Source organism: Peromyscus eremicus, chromosome 6 (assembly GCF_949786415.1).
Source record: "Peromyscus eremicus chromosome 6, PerEre_H2_v1, whole genome shotgun sequence".
Lineage (NCBI taxonomy): Eukaryota > Metazoa > Chordata > Mammalia > Rodentia > Cricetidae > Peromyscus > Peromyscus eremicus.
The window spans coordinates 76,542,270-76,567,559 of NC_081421.1; the positions used below are offsets into that span (position 1 = coordinate 76,542,270).

General features: G+C 44.5%; 1 protein-coding gene across 1 annotated transcript in view; it reads left to right on the forward strand.

The window, feature by feature from the left end:
* Window positions 1–25,290, forward strand: part of Dennd2c (DENN domain containing 2C) — a 75,029-nt gene that overhangs the window by 45,735 nt on the left and 4,004 nt on the right. The window contains exons 6-16 of the mRNA XM_059265983.1: window positions 349–445; window positions 5,958–6,002; window positions 8,184–8,371; window positions 11,961–12,070; window positions 15,443–15,512; window positions 16,337–16,414; window positions 18,001–18,141; window positions 19,087–19,235; window positions 20,075–20,252; window positions 23,709–23,750; window positions 24,603–24,708. Of these exons, the coding sequence (XP_059121966.1) occupies window positions 349–445; window positions 5,958–6,002; window positions 8,184–8,371; window positions 11,961–12,070; window positions 15,443–15,512; window positions 16,337–16,414; window positions 18,001–18,141; window positions 19,087–19,235; window positions 20,075–20,252; window positions 23,709–23,750; window positions 24,603–24,708 (1,204 nt within the window). The remainder of the gene's footprint in view (window positions 1–348; window positions 446–5,957; window positions 6,003–8,183; window positions 8,372–11,960; window positions 12,071–15,442; window positions 15,513–16,336; window positions 16,415–18,000; window positions 18,142–19,086; window positions 19,236–20,074; window positions 20,253–23,708; window positions 23,751–24,602; window positions 24,709–25,290) is intronic.

Below are 25,290 nucleotides of genomic sequence, written 5' to 3' on the forward strand. Positions count from 1 at the left end.
GTGAAAACTTGAGCACTCTTACTCACCGTAGGCAGTGCAGGAGCACATTCCCTGCGTGTTGTGACATGGGGTGACACAGGATCTCCTCAGGAAGCTGTATGGGGTTCATCTGAAAGGGCAGGGTCCTCCACGCTTCCCTTCCCTGCTTGTAGACACTCTGAAAACACTCACCATTCAAGGATACCATTTTAATGCAAAATTGAAAAATGTGAAGGGTTTATTATTCAAAGAGGATTTCACATTAAAAGAACCTTTACTATATTAACGCCAGTCATCAACGCCACCTCCACCGTCTTCCTAATTTTGTAATTATACCAGCTTTGTAATTTTCTTGTCTTTTTTTTCCAGCTCGTTTTGAAAATAAATGATACATTTGAGTCTAAGCGAGGGAAGAAGAGGGTAAAGTTGCAGCCTTACACTGGAAAAGAGGCAGCCTCCTCCAAAGGTGAGGGCCGTTTCTGCTCATCTGTGTGTAGCTTCAGTGTGCTTGTTAGTTCCCTGCTCCTGTGACCAGGGTGTCCGGCAGGCACAAGTTAAGGATGGGGAGATTTGTTTGGCTCTCTATGTTGGCCAAGCTGGCCTCAAACTCCTAGGCTTAAACCATCCATCTTGTGTGGTCTCTAGAATGTTCTGGACTACAGGCATCCCATACCTGCTCAGGACAAGGTTCTGAAGAGTCACATTTTTGCTTTTTAAAAACTTATATCATTGGGGAAAAAACATTTCTTCTGTATCTTAAATTGCTAACTTCTTGCACCAAAAACAAAACAAAAATAATCAAAAAGGAACAGTCTCTAGACATTCCATGTCAAGCTTGGTTTCCTTGGTAGCTTGAAGACAGTTAGTGTTGCCCCGGCTTCTGAGACAGCCCCTCCCGTGAACCGGAGGAGTTCCACGTGTCTGAGGATCCCCTGACTCTGTCAGCACAGTTGCTCAGGTTTCATCTCTCGCTGCCTTTGTCAGCAGCGCCCGTGGGCCTGGATGATTACCTATGCCCGCGCCGCACTTCCGCACTGGGTTTACTCGACTACCTCCAGCCTGAGCATTCTTAACTTCAGTCTCAGCTGTTACAAATGACACCGCTTTTCTTCAACTTCGGCATTATAATTTCGTGTGTTGAAATCGAAGAGAGACAACCCAGGCTTTTCGTACTCCTTCAATCTCAACAGGTTTCATTTTTCAGTTGGGTGGTGTGACTCACGCCTTTGATCCCAGCACTCGGGAGGCAGAGGCAGGTGGATCTCTGTGAGTTTTAGGTCAGCCTGGGCTGCAGAGTGAGTTCCAGGACAGCCAGGGTTACATAGTGAGACCCTGTCTCAAAAAGCTAACAACAACAACAACAAAGAAAGATTTTATTTTTAATTATGTGTATGTGTGCCACATATGTCCAGGTGCCGAAGGAGGCCAGAGTGAGTGTAACTCCGCAGTTGGAGTTACAGGTGGTTGTGGGTCACCTGACAAGGGCACTTGGAATCCAATCAGACTCGATCCTTAGGAAGAGCAGAGAGTGCTCCTAATCATTGAGCCACCTCTCCACCCCCTCATGACTTTTTCTGTATAAGGAGTCTCTTGGTATTCAGATTTTATCCTGTGCTTTTCTTTTAAAAAGACTTAATTAATGCACCTCAAAATTCTCTCCATATCAACATGTAGAGACCTGAAAGCTCTGCTGTACTTCATGACACAGAAATGAAAGTCCCAGTTCTGCATGCTTATGCTGATCAGTGAGACCCTCAGTCCATCCCCAGCACCTCAGTGTTTTCAGATCTAGTTGGTAGACGTTTTGGTTATTTCTAACATACTTAACCTATGGAGAGAAACTGTCTGTAAAGATTTACACATATATTCAAAGAATATTGCGGTGCTCATGTTTTACTTGTTTTTGTATATTATATTTGTGAACTAAGTTCCTTGTAGTAGACTCACCTGATTAAAGAATATATGGACTTGTGCCAGCCGGTGGTGGCGCACGCCTTTAATCCCAGCACTCGGGAGGCAGAGCCAGGCAGATCTCTCTGAGTTCGAGGCCAGCCTGGGCTACCAACTGAGTTCCAGGACAGGCACAAAGCTACACAGAGAAACCCTGTCTTGAAAAAACAAAACAACAAAAATAATATATGGACTTAAAACAGTTCTAGTACTTGAGAGACTGAGGCAGTTCAAGGCCACCCTGGGTTATGTGGTGAATTCCAGAACAGACTGAGCTGCAGAGTGGGACGCTGTCTCAAAGAACTAAAATCAAACATTTTAATAGCTGTTGCCAAATTGTCTGGCAAACAGCTGGTGACAGCCTGTTTCTGCACACAACATTTGAACATGCTTTCCCATGAGCTTCATCAGGGAGGTTCATAGTTTTTTGTTAATGGTTAAAATGTATTATTTTGTTTATTGTTTTATTTATTTTCATTATGAACTTGGGAAAGTTTTCACATTTATCCATATTTTGTATATCTTTTCTGTGGATTGCCTATTCCTAACCATTTATCTTTTTTTCTGCCATTGCTCTTTTTCTTATGTGTGTGAATGTTCCAGACTTTCTTTTTTGGGGGGGGCACCAAGCAGCTCCCAGATCACGACATGGAGACTTACGTTTTGAATGCTCAGCCTAGCTTAGGCTTGTTTCTGGCTAGCTCTTTTAACTTAATTAACCTGTTTCTCTTTATCTCTGTTTTTGCCTCAGAGCTTCTGACCTTCTTTCCTTCTGTCTGTCTGCTTTCACTGCTTCTCCTGTCTGCTGGCAGCGCCTGGCTGGCCTTGGGGTCCCCCTCACTCTCCCCTCTTCTTTTGTCTCCTTCCCTTGTTTTTCCTGAGCTTAAATTTCTCCTCCTGTTTATTCCCTCTGCCCACCAGCCCCGCCTGTCCTTTCTCTGCCTACCCATTGGCTGTTCAGCTCTTTATTAGACCCATCAGCTGCCTTAGGCAGGCAAGGTGAGACAAATGCAACACATCTTTACATAGTTAGACACACATCCTTACATGGTTTAAAAAATGCAGCATAAACAAAAGTAACACACCTTTACACAGTTAAAGTAATATTCTGCAGCATAAACAAAGGAACACATCTTTGCCCAGTTACAGTAATATTCCACAACGTATGTATGTACACGTGTGCATGTTTGTGTGTATGTGTGGACATTTGTGTACATAGATGTGGCGGCCAGGCGGTTCAGTCTACCTTGTGTTTTGAGACGGAGTTTTGGGCTGGCCTAGACCTCACTGAGTAGGCGATGCTGGTTGGCTAGTGAGTCCCAGGGGTGGGATTATAAGTGCCCACCACTGTAGCTGGTTCTTTACATGGATTCTGAGGATCAGACTCAGCTCCCCTCATGTTTGTGCTGCATGAATTTTATGCACGATTCTTCCTCGCCCATGTGCTTTTTTCCATTTGGGTTGTAATGGCTAGTCAAATATTAAGAAACTTAGTTTTGATCCAAACATAGTGGCTCATGCTTTTAATCCCAGCACTCAGAAGGCAGAGTCAGGAGGATCTCTGTGAGTTGAGGCTAGAATGGTCTAGAACAGAGATACTCTGGCTCAAAAAAAAAAAAAAACAAAAGAAGAAAGAAACTTAGTTTTAAGCTACCAGACATGGTGGTGCTTCTCCATAATCGCAGCATTTGGAGGCTGAAGAAAGAGGGTTGTCCCCAGTGCGAGGCCACCTTGTGCTGCCCAGTGAGTCCATGCTAGTCTGGGCTACAGAGTGAGACCTGTCTCCAAAAACACAGTAAAGAAGAGAAAAGGTCTGTGTCTTTGGTATGCTTACAAGTATTTTCCCAATTTATTTTTCAGTTTTTGAGTTTACTACTGAGTTTTGTATCAAACAGAAAAATTGCAGTTTTTTTCTTCCTGGTTTTTGAAACAGTGTGTCCTGCAGCTCAGGTTGTCCTAGAACTCACTGTGTATAGCTGGAGCTGGCATTAAACCCTTGATCCTCTTGTCTCTCAAGTATGAGGTTACAGGTGTGGCCACCAGGCCTGACTACATTTCAACATTATATAATCAAATTTACAAATAGTTTTGACCTATAAATGTTAGCTCTGATTTTCCTGTTATAGTTAAAGCTTTTTCTCGTTTTACAGTTTTTAGTTGGCTTTAATTTATTAGACTTAATCTAGAAGTTCCTAAAAAAAAAAAAAACAATTTATTACATTTTGTTTGTTGTTGTTGTTATTATTGTGCGTGCGTGCGTGCGTGCGTGTGTGTGTGTGTGTGTGTGTGTGTGTGTGTGTGTGTGAATTTAGAGGTCAGAGGACAATTTTTGAGTGTTGGTTGTCTATGTGGTCCTAGGATTAAACTTACCAGCTTTTTTTTTTCCCTCTTTTTTGAGAAACCTCAATATGTAGCTCCCTGCCTGACCTGAAACTCCCTATGTAGACCAGGCTGGCCTCAAATTCACAGAGCTCTACCTGCCTCTGCCTCCCAAGTGCTAGGGGCTAAGGGCAAGAACCGTCACACCCAGTGAAGTGTTTTAATGTGCTTATTTAAAACCATTTCTGAGGGCTGCGCACACTGTGTAAGAGTGATGCTCTTCCGCTGAGTCCCTAGCCTTTTTTTGGGGGGGGGGTTCAAGACAGGGTTTCTCTCACTCTTCTATCTTTTGGTAAATTATATTTTCAGAATTATGGTATAGAACACTCCATTGGTAGCCAGGGTACACAGCCCCTACATTCAATCATTTGTAACACACACCCCTAACACTCCCTTGTGAAAAGAGCGTAGCCCCTAAAATATGAGTGGGGAAAATAAGAACCGTTCAAAGCGGTGCTATGGCTGTAGCCTTGAGAACAGAGGAGCAGGCGGAGTGATTACAGTGGAACCATAGAACATGTCCCCCTGGTCGTCTCTCACAGTGACCACATTTCATAGTCTAAATTCATGGTGTTCAGAGTTTTGCTCTTCATCCTAGTGTTAGTACTTTAAAGCTGTGCAGACAGTTATTTGAATGAAAAATAGACCTCACTCTGAACTAGACTTAGAATTATCCAGAACGCTGGTTAAAACCAGCTGAGGCAAGCATGGAGGGAGATAGAGGTGAGTTCCTTTATGACCTTTTACGTTAGTCCCTCCTCACCACTTCCGGGGTCACTTTCTGTAGCTGCAGTTATCTGTGGTCAGCTGAGATTTGAAAGTATCCAATGGAAAATTCCAGAGACACTCTGAAAAGCTTCAGGTTGAGCACTGCTCTGCGCATCATGGTGGAGGTGCCATCGGTCCTGCTGCTTCTTGCCCAGGATGTGAGTCAGGCCTTTGTCCTGTGTGCTCTCTCTGTGTGCCACCCACCTGCCAGTAGCCACGCAGGCCTTGAGATGAACTTCCCTGAGTCACAGAGCTTGTGTTCAAGCTTTCCTTCCACAGGAGCCCGGTGCATCATAGTGCCTCCATCATTCCTCACTTCCATAGGAGCCCAGTGCATCATAGTGCCTCCATCATAGTGCCTCCATCATAGTGCCTCCATCATAGTGCCTCCATCATTCCTCACTTCCACGGGAGCCCAGTGCATCATAGTGCCTCCATCGTTCCTCACTTCATTTCAGTACATAGACCCCAGTCCCAAATGTCACCCCAAGAACTAGGTTAAGTACAGTGTTAAAGTATCGGGAGAGAGGGCCATATTCACATAACTTTCATTTATATATTATTATAATTGCTATATTTTGAAATCAGTTATTAATCTTTTACTATGTTTAATTTATAAATGATCTCACAGACCCATACAGCAAAATCCCCCTAGTTATGTAGGGTTCGGTACCGTCTGTTTCAGGTCCTCTGCAGACAAGGAGGATCTCCTGTTTTGTCCTGTGCTCTCTTTCAGCAGCTCTGCTGATTTAACCTTTACTAACTTGACCCTCATCCCTCACCGGAGGCCCAGATGGTGGCCGTTTTCCCTTGTCCTCATCCTCATACACTTCCTACTAGTAGACAATACAAACGGAAACTCTCTCTCTTCCCTTTTCCAGGTGAAACCAGTGGGAACGAGAGTGATGCAGAGTACCTGCCAAAGAGTGAGTGAGTCAGCGGCCTGCTCCCTCCCGTGATCCTGGCTGCGGGCGGAGCAATGCCTGCCTTTGTGATTAAGCATGTTTTCCCCCATGTGAAGTTCACTTCATAGGCCATTGCTTCATTCTCAGACCCTGTTGAGATTTGCGGAGCTAAATAGTCCATTCAGCTGTTTGACAACATGACAAATCCCTCCTAGTGGAGTGAGGTAAACCGGGATGGTTCTGAGGACGAGTTCTGGAGGGAGCAGGGTAGCATCGCTTGTCCAGACATGTGCAGTTTGTAGCAGCCAACAGTGTGTGAGTCATCCCCACCAACAAGTACTCAGCCCAAAATAGCTGATTTTTCTCTAGTAACCCAAGCATAAGTGTCAAGTGCATTTTCTGTCTCTGCCATTAAGAAAGGACATAGATATTTACATATAGGTACCTCTATTCCAAATTATATGTAGTTCCTATCAGGGTTCAGAATCCATGCACTTCTGGCTCTTCCTTGTACAAGCACTTAATGAGCTCTGTATCTTCCTCAGACAGTTGTCACAGCAGGGTTTGTTTTATTTCGTTGTTTAACTGGCTGACGTACAGCAACACTTTTAAAGAGAAGGAGTCACAAGTTATCAAAGCCGAGCGGAGGGCAACCCCGACACCAGTCTCGTGAGTAATAGCCTTGTGCTTCTCCGCTGGCCTAAATTGCTCCAGGTTTTGGATGTTGTAGCCTGACTAAAGATGAAACTTAGAGCGTCATGGGGTTCAGCATTGATGTGTAAGGATGACTAATTTATTGCAGTTGCTAATGAGAAGCAAGACCCGAATGTGTCTTGACTTGAACTCAGCCCTCTGGAGGGTCAGCACACCTTTCCCCACAATATCCAGGAAACGGTATTTCTAGGGAAACATTCCTGGTTGTGTTTTTACAGAGTTCTTAACATTTTGATCCACAGTGGCAAAAGTCATCACATCTGCGGGAGGGGTGACAGTCTCAATATGGTTGTGATTTGCATTTTTCTGATGGCCAACAGTGTTGAGCATTCTGTCACATACTTTTTTTGGCTCTATGTATTTCTTGGTTGAAAAGTGTCTGTTTGGTCTGTTGCCTAACAGTTGAGCCATTATCTACTTGGTTGTTTTTTGTGTGTTCTAGGTTTTCATCTTCTGTCAGATGAATACTGGGCACAGCTTTTCTGTTCAGTGGCCGACTCTTCCCTTTTCCTTTTGCTGCTCGGACGCTGTTTACTTTCTTGCAGTCCTTTTATCCATTCTTGCTCTTCCTTCCTGAGCTGTCTGTGTCCTAGTCAAAAGTCACTGTCTGTCTGTATCTTGAAGTGTTTCCTGTGACTTCGTCCCAGAGGTTCAGAGTGTCTTACATTAAGGTCTTTGATCCATTTGAATCGTTTTTATGGAGTGATAGGGGTCTAGTTGTGGCCTTTCCTATGTAATGGATATTCAGTTTTCTCAGCATCATTTATTAAAGATGGCTTTATTGTTAGTTCTTCTGTCCCAGAGGTCTACATGGTTGGTTTTTAAAAATGATTTCAGATTTATTATTTTTAATTATGTGTTATCAGTGTGGGAGTATGTGCATGTAAGTTCAGGTACCTTGCAGAGGCTAGAGGTGTCAGATGCCCCTGGAGCTGGAGTTACAGGCTGTTTTGAGCCACCTGATGTGTTGGGAACAGTACATGCTCTTACCCACTGAGCCATCTTTTATTAGTAATCCATGCCAAGGAGGAGAAGGGAGAGGGTTGGTTCTTTAATGTGAGGTTGGCTTTGGTTTTGGTTTTCCCTGCCTGCACTTGGTCTCTGTGTAAGACTTGGTTCTTCTGTGAAGTCCTCCCCAATTCCATGCTTGCACAACATTACCAGAAATGGCATCTTCTGTCAGTCTAGTATTTTTCCTAGACATTTTGTATGTATCCTGGTGCACTGCCATGAAGGATATATGTAACACATACAGAGAGTGTGTTATACATATACAGTACGGCAATTAGGATGTCAGTCCCACCGCTTGCCGGGGTGGAAGAGGACCCCTGAGCATTTTCCCAAACAGGAATATTTGTGTAGAAGAGTATTTGTGTACTTATCTGTCTTCATCCAACAAGTGACCACAAAGGCTTCTCCCAGTGAGAGCCAGGACTTGTGGGGCTAGAGGGAAGGGCCCCGGGAACCTGAAATGTGACCTCATTGCAGATCGCCACAAGCGCTTAGCACAGCTGCAGCAGTCCTCCAAGAGGAACCCCCACTACCAGACCTTGGAGCGGGATCTGATCGAACTGCAGGAGCAGCAGCTCTTTGAACTCTTCGTGGTGGTGTCTCTGCAGAAGAAGCCATCGGGGACAAGCTACATTCCCCAGGTCATACAGCAGTTCCCTAGCAAGGTGGGTGCAAGGTGGCCAGGAAGCGTCGGGAAGGTTCCTGTTTGCTCCTCATGTGGATTTCCTCTTGTTTACTGTTGTCTCTGCCAATTTTTACCAACACTGAGACAGGATCTCACCCAGGTTCTCCTTGAATGGATAGTCCTCCTCCTTCAGCTTCCCACCTGCTGGGAGCCGCCAAGCCCAGCCTGGCTGTCCCTCACACTATTGGTGGGTTTGCTCTGCCTGTCTCACAAAGGCGATTCTCATATAGTCACCTGTTACAGCACTTGCAGTCTGTGGGTCTGCACTTGACCCCTTGAACTCTGGCCTGTAATCCCAGTACTTATTAAATAGCAAATAAAACCCATTGCAGGTTCACAGACCACACATGAAAGGAAAAAGGTTTCCATTTTAATTTTTATATTTGGTATTCTCCCCACCCCCGACAGGGTTTCTCTGTGTAGCCCTGGCTGTCCTGGAACTACCTCTGTAGACCAGGTTGGCCTTGAACTCATAGAGCTCCATCTACCTCTGCCTCCCAAGTGCTGGGATTAAAGGTGTGCACCATCATCGCCTGGCTATTTGGTATTCTTTTAGTCTGTTTAGTTTTGTTGGTTTCTTGTTTGTTTGCCTGGCTTGAGGAGACTTTTTATTGTCTGTTTGTTTTTGAGGTGAAAGTTAGTTCTTTTCTATCTTGTGGTTTCTAAGGATCAAATTTGGGTCATCAGGCTTGGCAGTAAATACCTTTATCTGCTGAGCCGTCTCACTGGCCCCCTGAATTTATTTTGTATTTTCTATTTAATTTTCCTCACTATTGCACAAAAATCTGTCCTCTGTGAATCATGTATTCAGCGTGGATGCGGAGGGACTCTTTGGAGATTCTCTCGATTTCTCTTTTCTTACTTGCACCAGATCACGTCTTAGGTCTTTAGAGACAAAGTTTTGTTGTGGAACTCAGACTGGCTTGGAGCTCTGTAGCTTAGGCTGGCCTCATGCCTCAACCTCCCATGAGCCACCATGGCCAGGTAATACCTCTTATTCAGGGTAAGCACTTGGCCACTCCAGGACTGTGGATCTGTGACCCTGGATTGCGTGTTTCACCAGAGCCACTAAAGCACAACTGTACTGGTATCTAAGATGTTTCCTGCATGTGTTCCCATTTCTAAATGGCCTCAACACAGCTAGGTGTGGTGATATGTCTGCAATCCCAGCACTTACGAGGTAGAGGCAGGACCATCAAGAGTTTGAGGCCAGCCTGGGCTATGTAGTAACACTTATTTCAAAGAAGAACCTGCATAAAGGAAGGGGAGAACCTTAGAAACATCCCAACATGGCTAGAGAGATGCCTCAGAGGTTAAGAGCACTGGCTGTTCTTCCAGAGGAACTAAGTTCAATTCCCAGCAACCACGTGGTTTACAACCATCTAGAATGAGATCTGGCGCCTTCTTCTGGCTTGTAGGCATACATTGCAGGCAGAACACTGTATACATAATAAATAAATCTTTAAAAAAAGAAAGAAAGAAAGAAAAAGAAGCATCCCAACAGTAACTGTATAAATTAAATTTCTCATAAAAAATTTTAATGTCACCTAGGAATGCTATTTCTCAGCAATTCATGGTGAAATGATACTATTATAGTCTAAATAAATAATCCTTGAGTAATCTACCTAGAGGAACTTTTTTTTTTTTCTTTTAAACATTCTTTAACTGTAGTCTAGGTTAGTCTTCAGCTCGATGTGTGTCTCAGGCTGGCTCTAACCTAATGACCCTCTGCCTCAGCCTCCCAAGTATTAGGATTACAGACATGTGCCACTATGCCTCTCTTAGGAACACACACACACACACACAGAGAGAGAGAGAGAGAGAGAGAGAGTTTTAATTAATTTTATAGCAAAGCTAAGCTTAGATTAATAGGGATAGTACCAGAGAAGGGCACACTTACTTCAGCAGATGAATCAAGAATGCCTCCAGTGGGGCTGGAAATTAACTCAGTGGTTAATAACTACTCTTGCAGAGGACCAGAGTTCAGTTCCCAGCATGCATGTCAGATGGCTCACAAACACCTCTTGATCCAGAAACCAGGAGTCCAGTGCCCTTTTCTGGTCTCTATAGACAACTGCAGTCATAGGCACATACCCACACAGGGATACACAGGCATACACATAGTTAAAAGTAAAATAAGTAAATAAATAAAAAAGAAGGTCCCCAAGTAAATGGCTTGCTGTTTTGTGCCTCAGATACCCATCATTTAGGGGGATGAAGCGAGCCCTGTGGAGCCCTGTCTAGACTGGTTATGGAACACCTTGACTGAAGATGATTGGGACCACACCATGTTACAGCTAACAACATGTGTGAGGTGCTTTTTTCCACATCCAGTGCTTGGATCAAGGCCACCTCTATGCTAGGCAGGTGCTCTGGAAGCTGAACTCCCAGTCCTGATGCTGTCCTGTTGTTTTTAGAGAGGGACATCCCAGTGACATAGAATACGTGCATTTTGTCGTTCTTGTTGTTGTGTTTTGTTTTTCAAGACAGGGTCTCACTATGTAGCTCTGGTTGTTCTAGAACTCACACGGTAGACCAGGCTGGCCTCCTGACTGCCTCTACCTCCCAGGTGCTGGGATTAAAGGCATGTGCCACCACTGCCTGGCTTAGCATATTTTTTTATTTTTTTCGTTGTGGCCTAGCCTTTAATGGCTGAGCCATCTCTCCAGCCCTGATGCATATTTTTTAAAGAAAGAAATATATAGAGAACTTTGGTTAATTCTCGTAAAAACAGTATGCTCATAAGACTTTTGTGCTGGTTTTTATGGATAGTCCTACTCAGTTTCTGAATGTCTTTTCATTGAACTAAATTTAGAAATACAATGCCACTTTGTTTGTTTGTTTGTTGTTATTTAAAGTAGGGTCTTATGTAGCCCAGGCTGACCTTGAGTTCTCTAGACAAAGTTGGCCTTGAATTCCTAATTCTCTTGCCTCTACCTCCCAAGAACCTGGGTTACAGGTGGGCAGCACCAGGCCTGGCCTAACCACACTTTTGTAAGAGTCTTCCATGCTAAAATTTTACAGGAAGTTGCAAACCTGTAATTAGGTAGCAAAGCTAAGGGAATGATTATATACAGAGTAACATTTAAAAATAGCATCTTTCTAAATAACATTCATCTGCCTTTTTAAAGTTCCTTGATTATGAATCAGAGAATGCTTTGAGCTGCCTAGGTTTTTGTTGTGTATAGAAGGGATTTTTGTTTATCTTAAATTCCATGATTCATAAAATACTGGCCTCCCGCTAGTGTGAGAATCCTGAGTGTAGATTCTCCCTGGCTGAAAAGCTCTTTGGCGTTGCCTGCCTTACTATGTATATATAGATTATAGAGTCTTCACCAGGGTCTTCACAGGTTCACTGCTGTGTCAGATGGGATTCTTTGTTCTCAGCGTCTGCCCTCAGTGCACAGTCACGGATTTTCAGTCTTCTCCTTCCCTACTGTTCAGCAGTACAAAGCCACACTGCGGGAAATCTCTACGCGACCCATCAGGCTTCCCCAAGACCAGACTGAGGAGTTTTGTTTTGTTTTGAACTTGTGTTACCTATTTCATAGGTTGATGTTCTTTTTCAGGGTGATCATGGCTATAAGCAATCCAGAGACACTGAAGAGAGGCTCAAAGTCATCCCCAAATTTTGTTTTCCTGATTCAAAGGACTGGGTGCCAACCTCAGAACTCAAGAGGTAAATTGGCTCCTTCTGATTTCAGTTTGCTGGAACTGTGCATAGAATCAGTTTGTGATGAATGGGTAGAGTCGGGAGTGGAGCTCCAGGAATGAACAGGGGCGGACCTAGCTGCAGTGGGCCGGGGTGGGGAAGATATGGAACATTTCCTACGAGAGCTCAGCAAACACAGAACACAAGTTTGTGCATCTCCTTAGCTCAGCAGTTCTGCAAAGCAAGATGGGTCCACATCACCTGCCATAAGAAATGGCCCAGAGTAGGTGGGAGGCGGGGACAGGACACGGCGGTGACTACACCTGTATCTCAGGGGTTAAACCTAGAAAGAGCAGACAGAACAATTGTCATTGTCTTATTTCTCCTTCAAGCTCATAGACGAAGCCACAGCCTGGATTCTGTGTTCCCTTGTGGGCCCTGTACAGATGGAGACTCCAGCTTGATAGGTGTGGGTAACAGAAGCATTAAAGAATTGTGTGGGGTTGCAGGGATGGCAGATGGCTCAGAGTTAAGAGCAAGTGCTACTCTTGCAGAGGACCTGAGTTTGGTTCCCAGTACCTAAGGTCCAGTGCCTCACAGCTGCCTGGAATCCCAGCTCCAAGAGGATCCCACGCCTCTATTCTCTAAGGGCATCTGTACTCACATGTGTACACTTAAAGTAATAAAAATAAATCTTTCAAAAGGAATTTAGTTAAGGTATCTAGAGGAAAATACCAATTTTAGTTTTTAAAACCATTATCACTTCCAAATCCTGCTTTTGTTTGGTTTGGTTTGGTTTGGTTTTTGAGACTGAAAATGTGGCCCTGCCTGGCCTAGAACTTAATATGAAGACCAGGGTGGCTTCAGACTCACAGAGAGTCACTGGCTTGTGCCTCCCGAGTGCTGGGATTAGAGGTGTGCCCCGCCACGCCTGCCTCCAGTCCTGCTTTGTAAATCAGTATCTTCTTTACACCATAATCTGGGTGTGTTAAAATATGTCTGTACTCATAGTTCCTCAGGGGTCCTAAGACAGGAGTCACTTGAGCCCAAGGTTGAAGACCAGTGTGGGAAACAGTAAGACTTTGTGCAAAACACAAACCAGCAAGGGCCAGAAGAGATGGCTCAGTGGTTAAGATCACTGGCTGCTCCTCCAGAGGACAAAGATTGGCTTCTCAGCACCCACACAGCGGTTTACAACCAGCTGTGACCCTAGGCCCAGAGGATCTGATGCCTTCTGCCCTTCAGGCACTGCATACATGTGGTGCACAGACATTCATTCAGGCAAAACGTCTGTACACATAAAATTTAAAAAAAAAATAAAGAAGCAAGGAAAACTAAATTATAATGATTAATTATGCCTTTCAGGTGAAAACGCCTGTGTAACTGAACCATGTCGTATGTCCATGACCTGTTAGATGATAGTCTCAGCTATTGCCCTGATAGTCCTGCCTCACCTCGAGACCTGGCCCCTGCCTCCCATAACCGGTTGAGCCTGAGCACAGCGCTCCATCTCTCAGCTGTCGGCGTTGATGCTCTGTGCTGTCACGTGCACGGCTACCTTGTGCAGTCTCTCCCACTGGCCTGCTCTGGTTGGCTTCCTCTTGCGTTGTGTATGTTCTAGAATGTTTAGGAAATGCAGAAGAGTAAATCAAAAGCAAAGTCGGTCTGACTGCTCAGGAGTCACCACTGTAGATCAATCCTTTCCAGTAATTTTTATTTTACCGTATTGAATACAGATTCCTCAGCTGCATAGATGGCTTAGAGAGGAAGCACTGGCTGCTCTTGCGCAGGACTAGGTTTGATTCCAGCACCCATTGAGCAGCTCACAACCAGCTCAGATTCGGGCTCGGAGGACCTAAGGCTCCTTTTGGTCTCTGTGGGCACTGTACATAGTGCTGCACAGATGTTTACGCAGGCCAAACATTCATACACAGAAAATAAGTTTAAATATTGATTCACTATTCAAATTGGAGGTTCTTTGATCATTAAGTGAGTTTTTTGGGAGCATCTTTGGGTATTTTGTAAGGGTTTTGTTTTATTTTTGTTTTTTGTTTTGTTTATTTTTATTTTATTTTATTTTATTTTATTTTTATTTTTATTTATTTTTTTGATTTTTCAAGACAGGGTTTATCTGTGTAGCTTTGCGCCTTTCCAGGAACTCGCTTTGGAGACCAGACTAACCTCGAACTCACAGAGATCCGCCTGCCTCTGCCTCCCGAGTGCTGGGATTAAAGGCATGCGCCACCACCGCCCAGCAAAAGTGTATGGCACCATGCTTGGCTTAAAATGGCTTCCCCCTCCCCCCCCTGGAGCTGAGGACCGAACCCAGGGCCTTGCGCTTGCTAGGCAAGCACTCTACCACTGAGCTAAATCCCCAACCCCCCTTGCTTAATTTTTTGGTTTTTTGAAATAGGGTTTCTCTGTGTAGTCTTAGCTGTTCCAGAACTTGCTTTATACACCGGGTTAGCCTTGAACGCACAGAAATCTACCTGCCTCTGCCTCCCAAGTGCTGGGATTAAAGGCATGTGCCACCACTCCCAGCTGTGATGTTCATTTTTGGCTCATATTTAGAAGGAGGAGTTAATATTTTTCCTATTGATTTGTATATGTCAAGGATATAATCTAGCAGGGCAGTGGTGGCACACGCCTTTGATCGCAGCACTTGGAAGGTAGAGGCAGGTGGATCTCTGTGAGTTCAACAGAGTGAGTTCCAGGACAACAAGGGCTACACAGAGAAACCCTGTCTCAAACAACAACAAGGAAAAGGGTATAATCTTTTTCCCATCCCTGTGTGTGGATGAGAAAGAGAAGGGCGTGCATATTCCTGTAAGAGGTTAAAGGACAGCGTTGTTCAGTCCCTGCCTCTTCCTTGTCTGAGACAGGGTCTCCTCTTCTCCGCTGTTCATGTCAAGCTAGCTGGCCTTGGAACTTCTAGGGTTCCCCTGTCTGCCTCCCATCTCACTGCAGGAATGCTAAGATTGCAGATGCATGCTAATGCGTCCAGCCTTGTGTAGACATGTGGGTCTGTACCCAGGCCGTGCTGTGCGCCAGGCACTCTCTCCAGTGAGCCGTCTCTCCAGCCCAGGATCTAGACTCTCTTCTGTCACTGTTCCATATGACTTCTCAGAACCAAACACAGAAGAATTTGCAAGGGAGAATATCCGTTACCAAAATCCTTTATAGCTCGATTACCCGTATATTTGGCTAAACTAGATGTTCAGCAAAAGGAGACCACAATACCAACAGCTTATCCCATACCCACTGACTCACCCAGGACAAGGCCCGGGATGCTCTGTGGGAATGTGACTTGAAATAAATGAGTATTTCTGCTTCCTCTGAGGTTACAAAGGGACTCCTTGGTCTGTGAGTAATGTCTTAAGCAGCTGTTTTTGTTTCCAGTGAAACATTCTCCTTCGTGTTGACTGGCGAAGATGGGAGTCGGTGGTTTGGTTACTGTAAGAAGCTTTTGGTGAGTACCAGATTGGTGCAGAGACGGCTAAGGAACAGGAAAGGCCGACTAGGAACTTGAGGAGCGCTGTCTCTCTGTGACTTTAAGGGCTATTTAATTCTGTGCACGTCCAGGAAGCTGTATTAGGCTTGGCATGGCTCAGTGGTTAAGAGCACTGATTGGTCTTCCAGAGGACCCAGGTTCGACTCCCAGCACCCATGGGGAATGTGGCTCACAGCTATCTGCTAACTCCAGTCCCAGGGGATCTGATGCCCTCTTCTGGCACTTCACGGGCACTGCACACACATGGTGCACAGACATACATGCAGGCAAGACACCTATAACACATAAAACAAAAATGGAGTTTTTAAAAAAGAAGCTATGCTGTTAGTTTACATAGCAGGAGCGAGGTGAAGGTCGGAATAGAAAGGCTGCGGGTTTCACTGAGTTGTGTCTTTGCAGTAGAGAAAGGAGCCCCTGACAGAGATTGACTCAGTGTGGCACACAGGAATGCTGTCCAGAGAGCCAGTGGAAGAGGCTGAGTTCCTCCCCACCTGTTTCAGGTGTCATGTCTCGTTTAGGCCATAAGCCCGAGGAAATCATGCCTTCCTCCTTAGTACTTCCTGCACCTTTAAGTGCTCATCGAGGAGGAAAGCCTCACTCCTGCTGACTAGACAGTATTGAAAGAAGCCTGTGCACACCTGTTGTTCATCAGCTTTGGTGTCTGAAGAGCATTGCTTGAGTCCGGAAGTTTGGGGCAAGCTTCTGCCGCATAGAAGGGGCCTGTTAAATGATTATTAATAGTTAAGATTGTAAACCCTTGTCTGCTTGGTTTGTGTTTCCAGCCGGAAGGCAAAGGCAGGCGGCTCCCTGAGGTGTACTGCATGGTCAGTCGCTTGGGCTGTTTCAACCTCTTCTCAAAGGTGAGTGAAGCATGGGCTCCGGGAAGAGCGTCTCCGTCTGAGGTCATCTTTATTGCTGGTGATTTCACCGGAGAATATTGAGTGGCATAGACTTTAACATAGTCCTTGAGAAAGCTCGCCCACAGTGGGTTACGAACCACAGACTCAGACTCTCCAGATGGCTCAGCAGGTCAAGGCAGGGTCCATCGAGGCTGACGACCTGAATTTGACTCTTGGAACCCACATGGTGGGAGGAGAGAAACGAGCTACCAGCTGTCCTCTGGCCCACACATCCGTGCGGTGACAATTGATGTCCCTCCCCAATGGGTTTGTTTTTTTAACACAATTCTTTATTGATTCTTAGGGAATTTAATATCATGCGCCCCAATTCTGCTCATCTCCTAGTCCCTCCATACCCTGCCCCTCACCCCTGCAGTGTATCCCCCAAAAGAACCCCCCCAAAGAATCTTAATTAAAAACAAAGTAACAACAAAAAACCCACCTTGCTCCTCTGTCATTCTAACACCTCTTCATCCTAGTGGCATTGGGAGCTGCAGTGTGTCACACAGTACACTCTTTTGTCCACTCAGCTTCACCTGCAAAGTGTTCGTTGCAGTGAGTCATTGGTCTGGTTCAACGACTCTGGCACACAGTCATCCCCCAATGAATTTAAAAATGAAAAATACAACCATAGGCCCGAAGGCTTAAAATTAGACCACTGATCAGGTTGCCATTGCTGCTCTATTACGGTTTTGGTCTGCTAAAACTCCCAGCTTAAATGAATAAATAATGAAGATTTATTTATGTTTATTTTGTGTGTATGGTGTTTTGCCTGCACACATGCCTGGGTAGAACGTGTGTGCATGGTGCCCGTGGGAGCCAGAAGAAGGTATCAGATCCCCCAGAAGTCGAGTTACAGCCAGAAGAAGGTATCAGATCCCCCAGAAGTCGAGTTACAGCTGGTTGTGAGCTTCCATGTGGGTGCTGGGAATTGGATCCAGGTCTACAAGAGTAACAAGTGCTCTTATCCACTGAGTCAACCCTCCAGCCCCCAAAACTCACACTTTTGAAAGAACATATCCTGAAGCGTATCTTGCCTCTTGCTTTTTCTAGACCCAACTTGCAGGATATCACTGTCAGTGTTTATTTATTTTGCCCTTTAGTGAAATAAAAATGGTCTCCAGTTTTGGTAAAATGGCTAAGTGGTGGTAAGGCACCCGCCACCAAGCCTGAAAACCAGACTTCAATCCCCAGGACCCACACAGTGGAGGAAGAGAACTAAGAACTCCCACAAGTTGTCTCTGACTTCCACACTTGAGCCATGGCATGCCCACACGTACATACACACACACCTACACACACACACTCACACACACACACACACAAGGAATACAATTTTTTTTAAAGTAGTTTCTAAACATAAGTTGACTTGTACAACTTTGGGGTGTAAAGAAAGCCTCACGGTGTACTTTGAGCTTTTATCAGTTGCAGAGCTTGTTTGTCTGAATCTACTGTTATTTATTTATAGTAGGATTTCTTTATGTTTCTGGACTGAGGTCTTAGTAAATTACTGTGGGTTTTGTTTGTTTGTTTGCGTCCCCATGCAGATTCTGGATGAAGTAGAGAAGAGAAGAGAAATGTCTCCAGCCCTTGTTCACCCGTTCATGCGAAGTGTCATGGAAGCCCCTTTCCCAGCTCCCGGGCGCACCATCACAGTTAAGAGCTACCTCCCTGGGGCTGGAGATGGGGTAAGTTAATTCATCTCACCACGGTTTGGTAACCACCTAAAAGCAAGCCTTGTACTATGACAGGCACTGTAGACAGATTTTTCTTTGGGCTGCGAGCTCACAAATAATGACACAGAGACTTCTTATTAATTATGAAAGCTCAGCCTATAGCTTAGGCTTTTTCCTAATTAGCTCTTAGAACTTAAATTAACCTGTTTATATTAATCTTCGTCCTATCGCGTGGCCTTACCTCTCTTCCATCTTGCATCTCCTGTTTTCTCTCTCTGTCTCCTGGCTCCTTTGTGTCTCTATTCATTTCCTACTTCCTCTCCCTCTGACCAGAAGTCTTGCTTATACCTCCTGTCTAGCTATTAGACGTTCAGCTATTTTAAACCAATCACAGCAATATATCTTCACACAGTGTAGAAATATCCCACAGCAAGGCACAGTTTCCAGAAGCCCATGTGTGGGGAGGAATAGTTTTTACCTTTTCAAGGTAATAAGTTTTATTTCCTTGAAACTCTGAAGAAACACTGAATGAATATGTGAGGTAGTTGATCCTCAGCCCCAGGTTTCCTACCTGACATAGATCGGTCCCGTTATAGTGCAGTGTCAATATGGTAAATGACAGATATGTGTATGTATATACATAATGTATGTATGTATGTATATATTTATCAAATGGAATGATTTTACCCAGACTTTACAGCAGCTTCATAAACTCTATGCAGTCGACTTTTTCATTTTCCCCAAACAGGATATCACTATGTTGCCCTAGCTGGCCTTGAACTCATAGGGATACACCTGCTTCTAGCTCCTGAGTACTAGGATTAAAGATGTGTGCCACCACACCTGACCCAAGTAGCAGACCTTTTTCAGACTAGAGAAGGAGCGAGAAGTTCTGTTAAAGGTGCCCTTAGAGGGGCTGTCCAACATCGGCTCTTCCAGTTCTCTCTTGCGTTTCAGTCCGTTGAGCTCTGCCGGCCGCTCGATTCCCGCCTGGAGCACGTGGATTTTGAGTGTCTTTTCAAGTGCCTGAGTGTCTGCCGTCTCATCCGGGTCTGGGCCTCTCTCCTCTTAGAGCGGAGGGTGATCTTTGTCGCCAACAGCCTGAGGTAAGAAGTGAGTGGAATCTGATACTTGATGCTGGTGTTGGGCTTGCATTTGTTTATTTATTTATTTACAATGGGACTGTATTTAAAATATCTAGAACTGGAGCTGGAGAGCTGGCTCAGTATGAGAGAACTTGTTGGTCTTGCAAAGGACTCAGGTTCAGTTCCTGTGACCCAGATGGAGAAAACAGAAATTGTAAAGGCTTGTGTGTAAAATTACACAGATGGCTAGTTGTGGCGCACACCTTTAATCCCAATAATGGTATTGCTTTCGGGGCTGAGTGGTTCACACCTGTGTCCCATCTACTCAGGAGGCCTGAGGCAGAAGAATCACTTGAGCCTAGAAGTTCAAGGACAGGCTGGGCAATGTAGTGAGATTCCCCCACATCTTTTACAAATATATCAGTATTGCTTTCCTATGGGAACACTAGTGGGTTGTTTGTTTTTTGTTTTTTGGTTTTTTTTTTTTTGGTTTTGATTTTGAGTTTTTGGTTGTTGTTGTTATTGGTTTTGGTTTTTTGAGACAGGGTTTCTCTGTGTTGCCCTGGATGTCCTGGAACTCTCTCTGTAGACCAGGCTGGCCTCACAGAGATCCGCCTTCCTCGGCCTCCCGAGTGCTGGGATTAAAGGCGTGCGCCACCACTGCCTGGTGAACATTGGTTTTTTAGTATGATAAATTGTGATGAACCAGACTGAGATGAATCTGCTAGCAATTAGTACACATTCACAGGGTTATTGATCTGTGAAGGCCAGTGAGGTCACTGTATAATTCTTTAGCATAATATTTGAAATATGTTCCATGTGCTGCTCCATCTGTGACATGTGCTTTCTCCTCTGTCTAGCACCCTGTCAAAATGTGGCCATGCTGTGGTGGCTACACTCTATCCATTCACCTGGCAGCACACCTACATCCCAGTGTTACCAGTGTCCATGATTGACATAGTGTGCTCTCCCACTCCATTCCTTATTGGAATCTTGTCTTGTTCCTTACCCCAACTCCAGGACCTTCCCATTGAAGAGGTAAGATGGAGTACATTCGGGAAATGTGAGAGCATTGTCGAAGGAAACCAAATGATCTTTTAAGAGGGGTAGAATTGTTATTAATATAATAATTTTATCATTTGGGCTTCAGAAATGTCTCAGCAGTTAAGACCTTTTGTTCTTACAGAGGACCCAGATTCAGTTCTCAGTACCTCTTGGCGAGTCACAACTACCCATAACTCCAATTCCAGGATGCACATGATAACACAGACAGACATGTGCGCAAAACACTCATACACATGAAATAAAATAAATAAATCTAAACATTTTTCAGATTACAATAATTGATGATTTATTACACTATCATGTTTTGTATCTTAAAGTGAAAACAATTCCATGGTACATTTGCATCTAATGCTCACTTTACAGTAGTGAGTGGTAGACCCATCTATGTATAAAAAGGAGGTTTTCTTTTTCCGTTTTTTTGAGACAGGGTTTCTCTGTGTAGTTCTGACTATCCTGGAACTTGCTCTAAAGACCAGGCTGGCCTTGAACTCAGAGATCCACCTGCCTCTGCCTCCCAAGTGCTGGGATTAAAGATGTGTGCCACCACCATCTGGCTTGGTTTTCTTTTTTAAAAAAAACACTTGTGTGTGGTGGGGTGGTGGTGCCATGGCACACATGTGGAGGTCAGAGGACAGTTTTGTAGGTCACTTCTCTCTTTCACTTTAAAATAGAATTGTTTTCAATTGTTCCTATTTATTTATTTATTTATTTATTTGTGTGCATTGGTGTTTTGCCTGCATGTGTGTCTGTGTGAGGGTGTCAGATCCCCTGGAACTGAGTTACAGACAGCTGTGAGCTCTGGAAGAGCAGCTGGTGCTCTTAACCTCTGAGCCATTTCTCCAGCCCCGCTCCTTCACTTTTCTGTGGGCAACAGGGATGGAGAGCAGGTCATCCAGCTTGGTATTGCTGGCCCATTTTTTTTTTTAAATCAATACAAAATCTCTCAGGGTTGACTTTAAAAAAGTTGTTCCAAATATAGCACATGTATAGATAATTGCCCTAAACAAACAGAATATATACCTTAGTGAAGTATTATTACAAAGTGACTATTTATATAATTCAGGATTGGGTTGTAATGGGGCATCACAGCAAAAGATTCAAGTCTCTAATCTGGTGGTCCCTTCCCCACTCCCCAGAAAAGGTCACCACCGTCTTGACTCTTATAGTAGCCATCTGTTTGTATTTCTTTATAATTTTATCTCGAATGTGATTGCACCCAAACCTGACATCCTGAGTTCCACCCAAAGGTAGAGGAAGAAAACTCACTTCTATAAATTGTCCTCTGTACGCCATGGCATACCAGGGCTTTGTGCATCACACACACACACACACACACACACACACACACACACACACACGTACACACGTGATAAATAAATGATAATAACAGTTTTAAACAATGTTATCCTGTGTTCAGTTTTGAAGCTTGGTATAAAAGAGTAATGTAGCTTTTCTCTGTTAGGCTTGTGTGTTAAGATTCATCTGTAGCCGGGCGGTGTTGGCGCACGCCTTTAATCCCAGCACTTGGGAGGCAGAGCCAGGCGGATCTCTGTGAGTTCGAGGCCAGCCTGGGCTACCAAGTGAGTTCCAGGAAAGGCGCAAAGCTACACAGAGAAACCCTGTCTCGAAAAACCAAAAAAAAAAAAAAAAAAAAAGATTCATCTGTATAGGTTTACCAATAGTTGGATGCTTCTGATCACCTAGAATATGCCATTGTGTGAGTGTACCACAGTTTTCTTACCCATTCTGCAGTTGATAAATGTTTAAGCTATCTCCAGCTTGAGGTTTTTATGAATAATCCTGCTGTAAATATTTTTATGCATCATACTCAGTCCCTACATGCTCGAGTTCTGTGGGTATATGCTTCAAGATAGAGTTCTGGCCGGGCGGTGGTGGCGCACGCCTTTAATCCCAGCACTCGGGAGGCAGAGCCAGGCGGATCTCTGTGAGTTCAAGGCCAGCCTGGTCTACCAAGTGAGTTCCAGGAAAGGCGCAAAGCTACACAGAAAAACCCTGTCTCGAAAAACCAAAAAAAAAAAAAAAAAAAAAAAAAAAAAAAAAAAAAAAAAAAAAAAAAGATAGAGTTCTGAGCGATAGGATAAGCATGTCTTCAACTTCAGTGAGTTAAGTCGAACTTCTTCAAGGATTGCCAATTAAACTTCTCCCAGCAGCACAGGAGAGGAGCTGTTGTCCCCACGTCACCAGCTCCATCGTCAGCTGTGAGGTTTAGCTGCCCTGGCTGGTGACTGTGGAGCTGTACATATATGCTCATTGTAGTGGAATTTGTGTTCCTTGATTGCTTTTGAGGTGTGTTTATTGGCCATTGAATATCATCTATTATAAATCATATTCTATATTCCCCCTGGGTTATTTATCCTCCATAATTTGTAAGATGTCTTGGTTTTTTGTTTGGTTTTGTTTTTATGGTGCTGGGGATCAAACCCAGACTACCTACCTAGATGAATGCTCCAGCCCAACCCCAAAGCCTCTTTTTTTATTAGTTCTTTTTTTTTTTTTTTTTTTTTTGGATGGGGGTATCTTCTTTTGGAGGCCTTTTTATGGAGAGTTAGGGTCTCAGGAAGCCCAGGCTGGTCTCAAACGCACTTTGTAGCTATGCATGAGTTTGAACTTCTGACTGTCCACCCTCTATCCCCCTAGTTCTGGGGTTACAGGCATAACACCTGATTTATTCAGTGCAAAGGACCAAATTGTGGGCTTTGTTCATGGCTTGGCTTTTCATTTTCCAAAACCATGTTCTGAACTCGTTCTCTGGTGTGTGTGTTTTGTTGGGTTTTAGGGTGAAGGCCATTTGTTCATTTTTGATGCAGGGTCTCCCTCCGTCTCCAGGCAGGGTGGGGCTTGGCAACCGTCCTGTCTTAGCCTCCAGACTGCTGGTATTTTATCTTGCATCACCACACCCAGCCTAAAATGACACTTTTTAATGGAGGAGAGTTGTTCATTTGTATGTGGTTAAGATGCCAATGTTTTCATTTAAGACTGATGTTTTCATGGGCTGCTTACATTTTCACATGAATGTCCTCCTCTGTTATCTCCCTATATTTGCCTTTTTTCGTACTCCACCTAGTACTTCATTTGTTTGCAAATCGTGTGGCGTAGATCCTTTGGGGATTTTCCCTCTTTGTAGCTACCTACCTCCTCGGTATCGCTTGCTGAAAAGGCTTCTCTCCCCACTGCTCTACCACGCTGACCTGGTAAATCTCTGTGATATGTAATTGTGTACATCTTTTTCTTTTCCCAATTCATTTGTTGTTTTGATGGATTAACTTTTAAATTGGCTGCAACTCGGAGTTAATTTTGTTGAAACTGTTCCCATGGCCTGAAAGAACCAAAGTGCCCATCCCGGTCCAGCAGTGCCGGTGTGTCTGTGGATATCTCTGGTTGAACCTGCCCGTCTCCTTTATTCCTCAGGTGCTGATAGTTGATCTGTGTGCAGACAAGTTCCTGCAGGAGGTGAGTGACAAAGGAGAGGCTTATGTAACGTTTGGGGACATAGGTGTCTATAGGCACTTAGACAGAAAATACGTGGAAGTGCTTAGAGAACATGACTCAGAAAGGACTTCTAGTACATACCCATCTGAGTTGACACTGTAGCTAACCATACAAGATCGGCCTGAAAACTTTGGCTTGAGTTTATAGGTGTCCATCCCAAAGGAGGAAGGAGGAAATAGCATAAATGTCATTCTCAAGAGAAGTAACCAACTCTAGGAGGGTGGACATATAAGCCTCTAAGTTAGTTAAATTTATTGGGCTGAGGATGCAGCTCAGTGGTAGAGTACCCATCTAGATACATAGGCTCCTCTGTCCAGTTCAGCACACAGAAAGCAGAGACAAGCACTTCACTCTGGTTATGTAGCTGCTCAGTTAGGAGTTAACGTCTAAAGATGATGGTAAGACAGCGGTCTCGTAGACTGAGGGCAGTGGGCGTTCCTAGAATGCTTTAGAGACGGCTTTCTAGCAATCCTAACAAGTGGTCCTTTCTGTCGGATGGGGGGACGGGGCAGCGATGAGTCTCAGAGCAGCTCTCTGGGTGTAAACTGAGTGTGGAAACCAGATCTTTCTTCCAAAGCAGTTGGCTCCTCACATTTAACTACCATTTATAGGGCAATGGCTTTGGAGACAAAGAATAAAACTTGTAGATGAAACATTTTGTTAAAAAAAAAGTGCCAGAGAATTTTACAAGGTGTTCCTTAAGTTTTAGAAGTAAAGTTAAGGCAGAGTCCACAAAGCTGCCTGTGGGGTGGGGGCTGTTAGCTAGTGCATGTGTGCACTCTCGGAAGGCTCACGCAGTGTGCTTCTCTCAAGGTGACCGATGAGGATGACATCCTGCCACCTAAACTTCAAGCTGCCTTGGTACAGATTTTAGAAGACCGGAAGGAAGTCTTGGCCCAGGAACAACAGTTTTCACAAGGTGTGAGACTTGGGCTGAGGCCTTCAGGTTAAAGCCATGAGCACACTAAGATCAGCACTCAGCTAAGGGACATGCCAACCTAGTGCACCTGGAAAATCTCCCGCCCTTTCTTACAGACCCCCAAAGTGCCAGCCCCAGTCCTGTCCGGGGACCTCTGAAAGTGACATTCATAGAATGCTTTCTTCCTGTAGGTCTGTCTCATAGTCATTTTCTCTTTGAGTTCTTGATCCTGTCTTTTAAAAAATGTCCCCCTCTCCCCAGTATTTATTGACTTCTTCCCCTCTCCTCCCCATGACTCCATATAAAGCATGTGTCAGTGGGCATGGTGACACACACCTTTAATCTCAGCACTTGGAAGGCAGAGTCTTTGGATCTTTATGAGTTCGAGTCCAGCCTGGTCTACACAGTGCCAGGCCAGCAAAGGCTACATAATGAGGTTCTGTCTCAGAAAACAAAACAGCAAGAAACAGGGTCATCATGGACATATCAGCTGGGAAACCAAGGCTGTTTACTGATAGGAACAGATGGAAGCTAGAGAGTGATAAAGCGTTGTTTTGAGGCAGGGTGTGGTACCATGTGCCT